This window comes from Halichoerus grypus, chromosome 10, assembly GCF_964656455.1.
Source record: "Halichoerus grypus chromosome 10, mHalGry1.hap1.1, whole genome shotgun sequence".
NCBI classification, from domain to species: Eukaryota; Metazoa; Chordata; class Mammalia; order Carnivora; family Phocidae; genus Halichoerus; species Halichoerus grypus.
The window spans coordinates 116,126,717-116,139,548 of NC_135721.1; the positions used below are offsets into that span (position 1 = coordinate 116,126,717).

The 12,832-nt window shown below is 39.8% G+C and overlaps 1 protein-coding gene and 1 pseudogene across 4 annotated transcripts in view; one reads left to right on the forward strand and one right to left on the reverse strand.

Annotated features, from left to right (window-relative positions):
- Positions 1 to 7,790, reverse strand: part of RBM39 (RNA binding motif protein 39) — a 30,266-nt gene extending 22,476 nt beyond the window's left edge. For all 4 annotated transcript variants that reach the window (XM_036084411.2, XM_036084410.2, XM_036084409.2 and 1 more), the window contains exons 1-4: positions 7,470 to 7,790; positions 6,784 to 6,847; positions 4,979 to 5,028; positions 344 to 538 (exon numbers count right to left, since the gene is read on the reverse strand). In XM_036084411.2, coding sequence (XP_035940304.1) covers positions 344 to 538; positions 4,979 to 5,028; positions 6,784 to 6,834 — 296 coding nt within the window. In that variant the 5' untranslated portion in view covers positions 6,835 to 6,847; positions 7,470 to 7,790. The remainder of the gene's footprint in view (positions 1 to 343; positions 539 to 4,978; positions 5,029 to 6,783; positions 6,848 to 7,469) is intronic.
- A 4,139-nt stretch (positions 7,791 to 11,929) lies between these two features.
- LOC118530760 (cytochrome b-c1 complex subunit 9 pseudogene) lies at positions 11,930 to 12,359 on the forward strand (annotated as a pseudogene).
- The last annotated feature ends 473 nt before the right edge of the window (positions 12,360 to 12,832 follow it).

Here is a 12,832-nt window from a genome sequence, read left to right on the forward strand (position 1 = left end):
AAATAGCTCACATACCTTTTAAGCTTTCAAATATCTGGCACTACAGTATCAAGTCTTTTAAGCACTCTAGTGCTTTGGTCTAGTTTAGACTGGCATACAGTTAGAATATTTTAGATGGAGTAACAAAAAATAATCTGTATGCCTAGTAAAACGAAAGTTATGTGTTGGTCCACACACTATATTTCTACTTTGCTAGTCTTTTCAATGCCAATATCCTTATTTAATGTTTAACTAGTCATATTGAAAAACAAATTTTACAATGCAAATTACGCAGGTTTAATTGTTTTCTGGATACCCAGAGAATGACTCTCAAACCAAAATCATCATAATTATAGTTACATACTAAGGACTTCTGTAGCGGCCTCTGAATCTGCGATCTCGACTTCTTGAGCGGCTCCGTCTCCTTTCTTTACTCCTACTTCGCTTCCTTTCACGGCTTTTGCTCTTTTTCCTTTCTCTATCTCTACTTCGTTTCCGTTCCTTACTTTTGCTTCTTTTTCGTTCATGACTACGACTTCTGCTCTTGCTTTTTTTCCTCCTGAGAAGAAAAAAAATTACCATTATCTTGCTGGTTTAAGAAACTGTCAAAATATACTTCCTTTTATGGTCAGAAATCTTTTTGTAAGTTTATCTTGCTATTTTTACTATTATACAATGATACATAATCATACTTATGGAAAAATAATTCCTAGGTAAGGTAAATAGCACCCCACCTTTGCCTTCTACTACTGAAAATCAGCAGTCAGTTGACAATCAGTTGAGAGCAGGAACTATAATGATCGCTCCAGAGACCTGAGAGTCAGTTACAGCTTTAACAATGAAATCATTTGTTGGGAGGTAGATAAAAACCTGAACTTTTAAACAGTTTGACCAACATGTAACTGGCCAACGAGTTATTACTGTAATCCACTAGATACAGTAATAAAGATCAAAGTTACAATAGAATATATTAACATTTAAGTAATAGTGGGTCATATAAAAAATTTTTAATTAAAACCACTAACTTCCTTTATGTGAGCCAATTTTGACCCAATCTACACATACGAGTATTTTCTACTTCAAAGGGTCATACAAGCATCAATACTTTGGTTTTCATGGGCAAACTTACAAGTACTGACAAAGAACAATAAAACTAATGCAATGACATGCATTCTGACACACCTAGAACTTTTGTGACCTTTTCAGATATATCTATTTAAAGTTATAATGAGTACACCAGAAAATGGAGCATGCCAGTTTATACAAGCCTGTGGGGTGCAATCAAAAACAAGGATCAACACCTTTATCAATCTTTATAGTATCTCAAACTCTGAAAAGTAAAAAAGCCAGTCAGTCATATCTTTCTGTTCATTTCTGTATTCCTCACAGTATACCACCCATTCATTTCATAATTAAATCTTACCATCTGTACCTCTGTCATCACCCAAATTTTAGAGGTGCCTTCAGATATTTCAATATAAATTCAAAGACATTTAAAAATAAACTTATTCCGCTAAAATGTCAATTTGTAGTGGCTAAAAAGATAAACATTTTGACAACTCTACATCATTTGGAAAATTTAATTAAACTCTTTAGTCCTTATCAAAGCAAAGTCAGCACAAGAGCAATTGAAGTCTGCCTCAGAGAACCTGTAAGCAGGTCATCTTAGAGTGCATTGAAAATAGAAAATGAAGACACCCACCTTCTGGAATCTTGAAACCCACACTCCAATCACAAGGAGATGTAGAGCTTTCCAAGGAGGCAGAAACTTTGTCTAAAATTTCAAGATAATCCACCTGACTGTCAGAAATGTATATGCTAGGTAGCACATGACAGAAAATTAGGCTACACTCATTATTTATATAGAAGTCATCAAAGCAATGCCCAGAAGGGCAACAGATTACATTCCAACTTTGTTGCCTGAAACACCTGACACTATGTCTTAGCCTATGAATTCTGTGAGATAGCTATAATCAGAAGTCCTACATATAATCAATCAGGGGACAAAGTAACTCCATCGCCCACAAAGGACAGACAAAGTATTGCTCTGCTCAGAGAAGGCCCACAGCAGAGAGGCAGCCAACCTCCCAATCTACCTTTTTTTAGGCCCAAAACTTATTCTGCCAAAGGAAAAGACTGGAAAATCGGAGAGCTAACTTCAACTAAAAGTCTTCCTAGAACTTTTTACAAATGAGTCCCCACCCACATCTGAAGGCAACCCCAGACAGGTAAAAACACAGCAACATACTAATAAGACATTCAGAAGCACGATCCTCTTCATAAAAGCCCAGACAAAAATTTAAGAAAGCAGTATTCTTCTCTATAACAAAATGCAGCTTGAAAGAACATTAAGTTAACTAAAGAAGGGTTATCAAAATCCACACTAATAGTCAAATCCTGTTACAACTTAAAAGGGACTTTCCAAAGTCTTTAGTGGCAGTGGAATTTTGTACTGAACATCATTGAAGTAAATGGTCCACTGGGCTGGGCCTTTGGACTTTTTGGTTATATGGCCTCTGCTGTAAAGGTGTTTTGCTATAACTGGATTTGACCTCTTCCATGTAAGAAGATCTAAAATTTAAATGCAAAGTACTCTGGAAAATAAGAAAAAAAATAGAAAAGTCATTTATTCCAAAATTTATAGATAATCCACACACAGTAGCCAATATATTTCAACTGTGTCATTTTATTGTTATCCTTTTTTGAGTAATTCCTAAAGAGCTTAACTAAATGGACGCTGGTTTAGATTTTCCAAAAATGGTTACACTAACAAATCGTACTCCCATGAAGGCAAGCTCAGATACTTAAAAGGTGTACTTTGAGGTCTTGCCAAACTCAGGGGTATAGCTCTTCAGAAAGAAGGCTAACTGATAACCAATTTGTGTTATATTTAACTTAGTTCCTTCTACTACTACCAGAATACAACTGAGTGTATGTATTGAGAATCAGAACTATTTTTAAAGAAAACATTTACCAGTTGATAAACTCAGTTTCTCAGAATGTCCATTTTCCTACTACCTTAAAACTATATCCCAACACTCAACTGCTTTTAAGACAATGGAGTTTTAGGATGAAAAATGCAACGTGGCACTTTCCTTTAAGAGAATTTATGCAGAACACTAAAGCACAGAACACTGTTATTTGTTTTACATTTTATCTAACCTTAAATATGAATTTTCTTCTAGGTAACTTTGAAATTAATTTGAAAGATCAGTTCCCTTTAGAAAAATAAATGGGTGAAAAGTTCCTGATTGAACAAAAAAGCCGTTTATTTAAGCAGCTTTAACTGAGAATGAGAAGTATGACAGAAATAATTTGTACATTTAAAAAGATACTAGATGGTAGTTGGGATGTTTCAAAAGGACGTTCCCTTAAATTGGCTATCCTATAGACAATGGAAGAAAATTTCCCATTCTTCTATTCAGTGTCACAAGACTACTTACATTAAATAAAAGCCACAAAGCATCAGTCACAGAGAACTTGATGCTAAATTTCCTGTAAAAGCTTGGTAGCCTTAATGAGCTTAGATGCAGAATGAAACAAGTATAAACTGGAGATCGAGTTAGTAGCAAGGAGTGACATCTGAGAATGGTCGAACAAAGAAAACTCTGTGCCCAAAGTGCATGTCCTCATTGTTTTGGCACTTAGGATGAGATCTTTACCCACCCAACAGGCCTGATATCTAGATTGGATAATTTCAATTTATGTGGATACTCCTTCCTAGGTTTTCATTACGAATTGGGTAATTTAAAAACATTAATTAGGAAACTTACTTTGGTAAAACGTCTAAAACCAGGTGACATTAAACCATGCAATAATTGGTTGATTACCTTAAACCATAACAATTCAAGACTAAACCTCATGTGATTAATTCCCACAATCTGTTGTGATTAGACTGTAACAGATCCTCTACCCAACTTTGAACAACGACAAAAAAAAGTAAGACATTTTCTACAAACTGCATCATTTTAAATCCATTACTACATTTAGGGGAATTTTAAGAATTAAAAAACCCAGCGTAACAAAGCCTGCATAATCCAATCTAAGAATTTTCTCATCAACCTACCTAACAAAGTTGTGAGGATGTTGAGGTAGCGTATTATGAAGCATTTTGAGCTCTTATTAGGAAAAGAGCCACAAAAAAAAAAAAGTAAGTGGCTATATTATTTTTCATTAGATGGCGTCATGTACATGACAGATTATTTAAATGACATCACAAAATAGGCTACTAAAACAATTTAATGCTTGTAACATGACCACATGATGTTAAGAATCACTAATTTTTAGAGCAGAAAAGAATACTCCAAAAATAGGATCTGACTTTACAAAGTGGTTCTCGCTTATACAGTCATTGAGACTTATCATATACTGTATTCTATACTAGTCTGTAGCACTGAGTTCCTGTTATGGGTTACACATTTAACCTAGTAAATTACATTAATATGCACAATTTTTAAAAAAACTCCATTTCAATATTTAAGTCTATTAGAGTTTAAAAAGCTTAAAACAACAAAAGCCACGTTAAAGGCTAAAAGTACTTAAGTATGCTATAATGTTGCTACAAAAAGGGCCTTTAAGCAGCAAGGAGCATCAATATAATTCACAGCTCTGACTCCTTCTGTGATTTAGAGCAAACAGTATCTTCCATGGGCTGGTTATTTGTTGATAACACACCACCAAAATATTAAGCCGAAATTTATAAATTTAAGACAAAAGACAAACTCTAATACAGGAACTCTTATCCAGATTGTCATGGACAGACTTGGAGGGGAAGGTGCCCAAAAGGTCCCTGAAACTATATCCTGAAATCTACGGAAAGAATCCATATCCTCAAATAGTTTCTCATCCCTTCAGAAGGTAAAGAACGACTTTTCTGAGAGAGACAAGGAAAAGCTTCTGAAGAGAACTTTTAGTTTGATGCTACAGCCACAGGAACACAACTTAAGATCTCAATTGCATAAGGGTCCCCCCCCACCCCAGGTCCCTTCTTACAACTTACTTTTTGCTACGTTCTTCATGGCCGTTAGCACTGCTCAACTTGTTCTCATCCTAAGCAGGGTTGATAGAAGAACATCATGAGGACGAAGTGGTAACATTTCAAGTTGTCAAAGGGTAAAGGGAATAGGAATAAGAAAATACAAAACAATTTTAAAACTAATTACTTGTTTATAGTTTAACATGGAAGGCTATAAAAAAATTTAGATGGGTATGTGTTTAACCACTTTGTTGCTTACAATTAAGTCATCAAGATACAAAAATAAAAATGCATATTAACATGTTAAATTTTACTTTCTTATATAGTTAGATATTAAGTTATCCAGATTTACAGGGTTGAAGTGGTTAAATAGAATTTCTATAAAACATGAATGAAGTCCTGTTTTGAGTTTTATTCCATGTGCTATGGTCCCTTTGGTCAGTACCATGGCTCTATTTCTGCCTAAGCCCCAAGTGGCCATGCTAGCAGCCAGCCACTATCGATTTCCTGTGACCGATGCCATTCCTGAGATCTTCGCCCATTTCCGTTGGAGGGTTGGGACTGTAAGAGCTTGATGCCACCTCTGTCACACATCTCGCCCTGAAGCAAACAGGGATTCACACTGCTTTAGTAATGTTGACTCCCAAGAACCCAAGAAAGTCAATTAATAATCCACCAGTCCAGCCTAAACATTTCCTACTTCCATACCTGTTTACATGGAATTACATCCATGTTAAACTAAGACACAAGAATCTTAACATTAAAACAGAAAGTAGTTCTTCGAGTCTAAGCATCATAAAACTACATACACTATTTAAACTAAAAAGAATTCTTCCAAATTGGTACCACATGGTCGTGCTATACACTCCAAAAACAGATGTATTATTTCAAAAGGTTTAGCGCAATGTTTATTTTTAAAGTTTGATCACATCAGTTATAGAAGTATAAGTGCTAACTCACAAAGCTTACAGTTTGCGACACCAGTGATAATGCATGCATACTGCTATTTTCACCACCAACTGGTGAAAGAATGAAAAGACACTTTACTTTTACTGTGATACTGAAATGGGTCAGACTATACTACTAGCCAAAATAATTCCTTTGTAGCTTTTAGTGTGAAATATTATGGCAGGGACTAATTAAAAATAAAACAACACGGAGCACAGTAAAACAGTCATCAAGTGACTCTAAGTTGTGATACTGCCTCCTTTGCTTTAAAAAATTTTTCTATTCAGGGATCCAAGAATTTCAGTAATTTTTAACTGAGCAGATCATCACCTGCCTGTTTCATTATTTACTATTACCAGTCATATATATATATATATAAAAATTTTAAATCTCACCCATTTCTTGTAAAACTTAAAAGATTTGCTTGCCACAGACTGGTTATGCTTTGTTATTCTTGGACCCCTGCTATTTTCCCAAACCACTACATTCACCTTTTTGCTATACCAAACTGGAGCTGGTAATTCTTAGTTGAGTCATTTTACCTAGGGGACCACGGTACAGCGATAAGTCACTCAATTACTACCTTATGATTGACAGTTCACACTGGAATCAAAGGTGAATTCATGGGAGTAGAGGTGAGATATCGTTAGGCAAGTCTACAAAGAGAGATAGATGGGCATTTATTCATCACGCTGAAGTGAAACTACTGCACAATATTATTACATCAATAGCATATATTTACTTTTCTAAGTTACACGTAATGCATCTCTGATAAGATAAATCAAGAGGGCTCCGGGGAGGTTAGTTTACATTTCAGCAGTAGTTTCGTGATAATGCTAAATTAAGAAATATATGAACCTCACCGACATGTTTTTTCTCACCTTCTTGTAAGGAGCCTCAAGCATTGCTTCAATATCAATATCGTCTGCCATTTTCTCTAAACGTCTAGAAAATAAGAAAGGTAATTCAGTGAGTAAACATTTTTCAATTCCGATCAGTCTCCTCCTTACGCGACAAACTCCGAAACTTCAGAAAAACCTTCAAAAAGCCCTGGAATGACTAAAGTGGCAGGATGCACTTTACCAGGCTTAGTAATTAAATCTGAAATGTCTCCAAGACTGAACACACGGAAATACATTAAATGTACGATTAAAAAAAAAAAGCCCACAATTAACTGCAAAAACAGAACCCGCGCGCGAGTAAGAGCGCCTCTTTCCGCGCAAAACCCGCGCTGCCATTTTAGGGGCAAAGGGAAACTCCCTCGGTTGGGAGGGGTTGTGTGCCATGGTAGCGTACGGCTGGCGCCATGTTGGGAGGTCGCGGCCGGCCAGGCCTGGAAGGAAACGGTCGCCATCCGCTCGAAGCCTGTCTGGAGTCCCTGCCACCCAAGAACCATGAAATCTACACGACCGGAAAATAAGGGCGCGGTCGCCGAAATGGAGCCGATTTCTCGAGCCCCCCCCCCCCCGGAGTCGTTAAAGACCGCCTAAGGAGTGCCCCTCAAGCCAGATGAAAACCAGATCTTTGAAAAGCTCTGACAATACACAGGCCTGCGACATCTCCTTACCTGTGCGGGCTTTCGGGCCCCTGGGATGCTTGTATTCGGAAAGAGGGGGGCTGCTGCTGCTGCCGCTGTTGCTACTGTTAAGCCGCTAGGCCCAGGCCGAGGTTCCGCCCAGCCCGAATTTCGGGCTCCGAGGGCGAATAGGCCCGAGCGAATCTAAAAGAAACAATGGGATTAAAGGAGCCCGCGCGGAAGTTCAGGACGGCGGCTTCGGCAGCTCAGGATCCACCCCTGCGACAGCTTCAGCAAGCTCTCTGAAATGGCGGCCGCTGCTTCCCCGTACTCACATCCACCAACACACATACACACACAAACACACGGGGCCTCACAGAGCGCTCAGCACGGGCTCTCGCGAGAAGCTGCCTCTAGTTCCAGACAGGAGCAGCTGAAATATCGCGAGATATAAGCAAGGCCCGAGCGACCATGGCCCAATCTCGCGCAATGATTGCGCCACAGATATTCCCATCCCCCACTCAGAGCGGAGCCTTTGACACCCCCTCCACATGGACGTCCGTATCTCGCGAGACCGCGCAAGACGCTAGAGCAAAGACAGTTGGTACACTTCCTGTCAATCTTTTTAAAAACTGAACGCTGAGTGGAGCTCCGTGGTCGCCTCCTCCTTGTGGCACCTCCTCACAGCTATCTGAAGGTTTCTCTCCCAGCGCTGACTGCCTTTCCCCTCCCCCGGGCCTCCCACCCTGGTGTCTGTCAAGGTCGCCATAAGGGAACCTAGTCCATATGGCGATAGAATGCAACGAAAACCGTCATGTATAGATTCTCCGCCAAGAGTGAAGAAGTGAAAAGCATGTAAAAGGGAAGGCAAGAAGAGACCGTATAGGGCTAGGAGGCTATGGGTGTAGAATAAAAATTAGATATTCCGGCCTTTTGGAGTCAGTGGGCTAGGCACGACTAACTAAAGACCCTTGGAAATAGTGGAGAAAAGCAAAGAGAAGGTGAAAAAACAAACTGCTTCCGTTGGCAATGGATCAGCTTTATGCCCTGGATTTTATAGTCTGGCCTTGTGTCGGGTTGCTGTTGTTTCTTCAAAAATGTCCCCCATTCCCTTGGGACTTGGCTTCTCGCCCCTTAAGTTTCCCAAATACCTGGCAGTTAAGAGTATACGAGCACCACCTGTTCTCTGGTCAACACTGAAAAGAGGCAGCAGAGAGGTTGACTATAAGGCTTTTTCCTCCAAGATAAAAATACTTGAAAAAAAATATTTGAAAAACATTAGAGGACTTACAACCAAAAAATCTTACAGATAAGTCTATTAACAGCTTAGCGATTGACGGTTAAGATTTGACATGAGATAATTTGGTTCTTGTAAGCTGCTCCAACACTGTGTGACCTTGGACAAGTAAATTAATCTCTCAGAGCCTATCCTCCATTTCCTCTTATGAAGAAGGGGGTAGCATAATAACTAGACTAAGCTTCTTGAGATTGACCTAGGCTGATAATGCTCAGGTTGATAATGCTCACAACTGAATTCTCAGTGCTTAGCCTGGTGCCCAGCCAGGAGGACACTCAATAAATGAATGAAGACCTAATAGGAGTATAGTGAGGATTAAATGAGATAGTGTCTGTAAAGTACCTGGCAAATATTTAATCCTCAGGAAAGCTAACTTCTGTTACTGCTAAATAGAGGAAATGTAAGTGTAAAGGGACTTTACACTTCTGGTTAATTTTCCACACAGGTGTTTCTCTTAGAGGATTAATAGATGTTACATAGTAATATTCCCTTACTCCTTTTCCTGAAAATTCAGATCCTCTTTTAAATTTTTTAAGTATTGAAAATCATCACAGAACATTAAAGCATAATATGCTCAAGCTAACAAAAAAAACAAAGCTAACCTTTGCCTTCTCTTTGCCCCTTTAATTCTATTATTGTGACTTGTTAATTGTGCAAATATCAAACCAAAAAGGTGGTCGCTTAATAATTTGTTTGGGAACATGACAACACAATTTGACTTTAACCTCTAGACTTATTTGGGAATAGGAAAGTTTTAAGCTTTCAGTCACTTGATTATTGAATATCTCTTAAATTGCTTTCTGTTCAAGGATGATCAGAGTGAACCTGGAAATTTAGAGCACAATCAAGAAACACCAGCTGGAAAACTCTTCTCTAAAACAAAAGTATTTTTTATGTTTAAAAGAAAATATTAACATAATATGTTTTTCATTCATTTTGCAAAGCCTGTCTCTGTCTGGCTTATGGATATTCTGTGTAAATTAATTCCCCTTTCATCATTTTGTTCTCATTTGAACCAGAACGTCATTGGTTTAAATCATCTCCACCATCAAAAATATTATTCTGTTTTATAACTTATAGAGAAGAGGTCACAGAATAACCAAAAGCCTGGAATAGAGGAGGTAATAGATAGAGAATTTGACTTTAAATTTAAAATATTTTGCCAATGTCAGGACACCTGGCTGGCTCAGTCTGTGGAGCATGCAACTCTTCATTTCAGAGTTGTGAGTTCGAGCCCCATGTTGCATGTAGAGATTACTTAAAATCTTAAAAATACATTCCACCATGGGGTGCCTGGGTGGCTCAGTCGTTAAGGGTCTGCCTTCGGCTCAGGTCATGATCCCAGCGTCCTGGGATTGAGCCCTGCATTGGGCTCCCTGCTCCGAGGGAAGCCTGCTTCTCCCTCTCCCACTCCACCTGCTTGTGTTCCTTCTCTCGCTGTCTCTCTGTCAAATAAATAAAATCTTTAAAAAAAAAAATACATTCTGCCAATGTTTTTTGATATCAGTGTATGACTTTTATGGGCAGAGAGTGCTATTTTTTTTTTTAAGATTTTATTTATTTATTCATGAGAGACAGAGAGAGAGAGAGGCAGAGGGAGAAGCAGGCTCCCAAGGAGCAGAGAGCCTGATGCGGGACTCGATCCCAGGACCCTGGGATCATGACCTGAGCCGAAGGCAGACGCTTAACCATCTGAGCCACCCAGGCGCCCGAGAGTGCTATTTTTGATGCTTGCATTTTTTTTTTTTTTAATTAAGTAGGTTCCACACCCAGCATGGACCCCTAAGCAGGGCTTGAACTCAACAACTCTCAGATCGAGATCTGAGCTGAGACCAAGTCAGATGCTTAACCGACTGAGCCACACATGCACCCCTGCATTTTTTTTAAACAAATGTCTATTTTATTTTTTAAAAAAGATTTTACCTATTTATTTGACAGAAAGAGAACACAAGTAGGCAGAGCAGCAGGCAGAGGGAGAGGGAGAAGTAGGCTCCCCACTGAGCAGAGAGCCTGAGCAGGGCTCCATCCCAGGACCCTGGGATCATGACCTGAGCCAAAAGCAGACATTTAATCAACTGAGCCACCCAGGGGCCTGCATTTTTTTTAAGTAGGCTCAACACCCAGCATAAGGCTTGAACTCATGACCCCAAGATCAAGAGTTGAATGCTCTACAGACTGAGCCAGCCAGATGTCCTTTGATACTTGCATTTTAAAAATTAATATTCGGGGCACCTGGGTGGCTCAGTTGGTTAAGCGACTGCCTTCGGCTCAGGTCATGATCCTGGAGTCCCTGGATTGAGTCCCGCGTCGGGCTCCCTGCTCGGCAGGGAGTCTGCTTCTCCCTCTGACCCTCCCCCCTCTCATGTGCTGTCTCTCTCACTCTCTCTCTCTCAAATAAATAAATAAAATCTTTAAAAATAAATAAATAAATAAAATAAAAATAAAAATTAATATTCAATTTATAAAGTAAGTGCATTTTAGGGGCACTTAGGGGGCTCAGACGGTTAAGCGTCTGCCTTCGGCTCAAGTCATGATCTCAGGGTCCTGGGATCAAGCCCCACATTGGGCTCCCTGCTCAGCTTCTCCCTCTCCCTTTGCCTGCTGCTTCCCCTGCTTGTACACACTCTCTCTCTCTGTCAAAAATAAATAAAATCTTAAAAAAAAAAAAAAGTAAGTGCATTTTAATAGTTATCTTTAAAACTTAAAGACTCACAATTTTAAAATTGTATTTTTGAAGCAAAAATTCTAAAATCACCTTCACTTTATTTTTTTATTTTTTTTAAGATTTTATTTATTTATTTGACAGAGAGAGAGAGAGAGACAGTGAGAGAGGGAACACAAGCAAGGGGAGTGGGAGAGGGAGAAGCAGGCTTCCTGCTAAGCAGGGAGCCCGATGCGGAGCTCGATCCCAGGACCCTGGGATCATGACCTGAGCCGAAGGCAGACGCTTAACAACTGAGCCACCCAGGCGCCCCTCACCTTCACCTTATCCATTCAAGTTGAGCATGGGACACCTGAGTGGCTCAGTCAGTTAAGTGTCTGCCTTCGGCTCGGGTCATGATCCCAGGGGCCTGGGATCCAGTCCCACATCAGGCTCTTTGCTCGGTGGGGAGTCTGCTTCTCCCTCTGCCTGCTGCTGCTTGTGCTCTCTCTTTCTCTCTCTCTCTCTCTCTGACAAATAAATAAAATCTTTAAAAATATAAATAAATAGGAGAAACATGGCGGCCCCAACGTTTACTGCGAGGTTGTATTCGCTGCTGTGCCGCAGGACTTCCACCTTCGCCCTCACCATCGCCGTGGGAGCCTTGTTCTTCGAGCGCGCTTTCGATCAAGGCGCGGACGCGATCTACGAACACATCAACCAGGGGAAGCTGTGGAAACACATCAAGCACAAGTATGAGAATAAGGAGTAGTTCCTTAGAGACCCCTACCCATGCCAAAAGGACCAGGTCCACCCACCAGCTGTTTGCCCAAAACCAGGGCCTCAGCCCGAAGATGATGCTCAGATTACTCTTCATCGACCACCTTTAGCTGTTGGCAAGAAGCGGCTTCACCTGACAGACTCTTTAACTTCTGCTGTTTGAACTATGTTTAGTCAGAGTCATCAGCAAATAAATGTAATTGTCCTTGAAAAAAAAAAAAAATATATATATAAATAAATAAATACAGCTTGAACAGACAAAACTCTCTTCAAAAAAATGAGTCCCATTTACTTTAGACAAATTTCCTCAAATTTAGTACGCTTTTATCATTTTTTAAAAATGTATGTTCATTGGCTCCCTTGGTTTTTTTGTTTGTTTTGTTTTGTTTTGTTTTTTTAAGATTTTATTTATTTGACAGAGAGAGAGACAGCGAGAGAGGGAACACAAGCAAGGGGAGTGGGAAAGGGAGAAGCAGGCTTCCCACAGAGCAGGGATCCCGATGTGGGGCTCGATGTGGGGCTCGATCCCAGGACCCTGGGATCATGACCTGAGCCGAAGGCAGATGCTTAATGACTGAGCCACTCAGGCGCCCCCTTTCATCATGTTTTTTGATGTCAGTTCTACACCCAACATGGGGCTTGAACTCACCAGCCCAAGATGAAGAGTCACACACTCTACTGACTGAGCCACCCAGG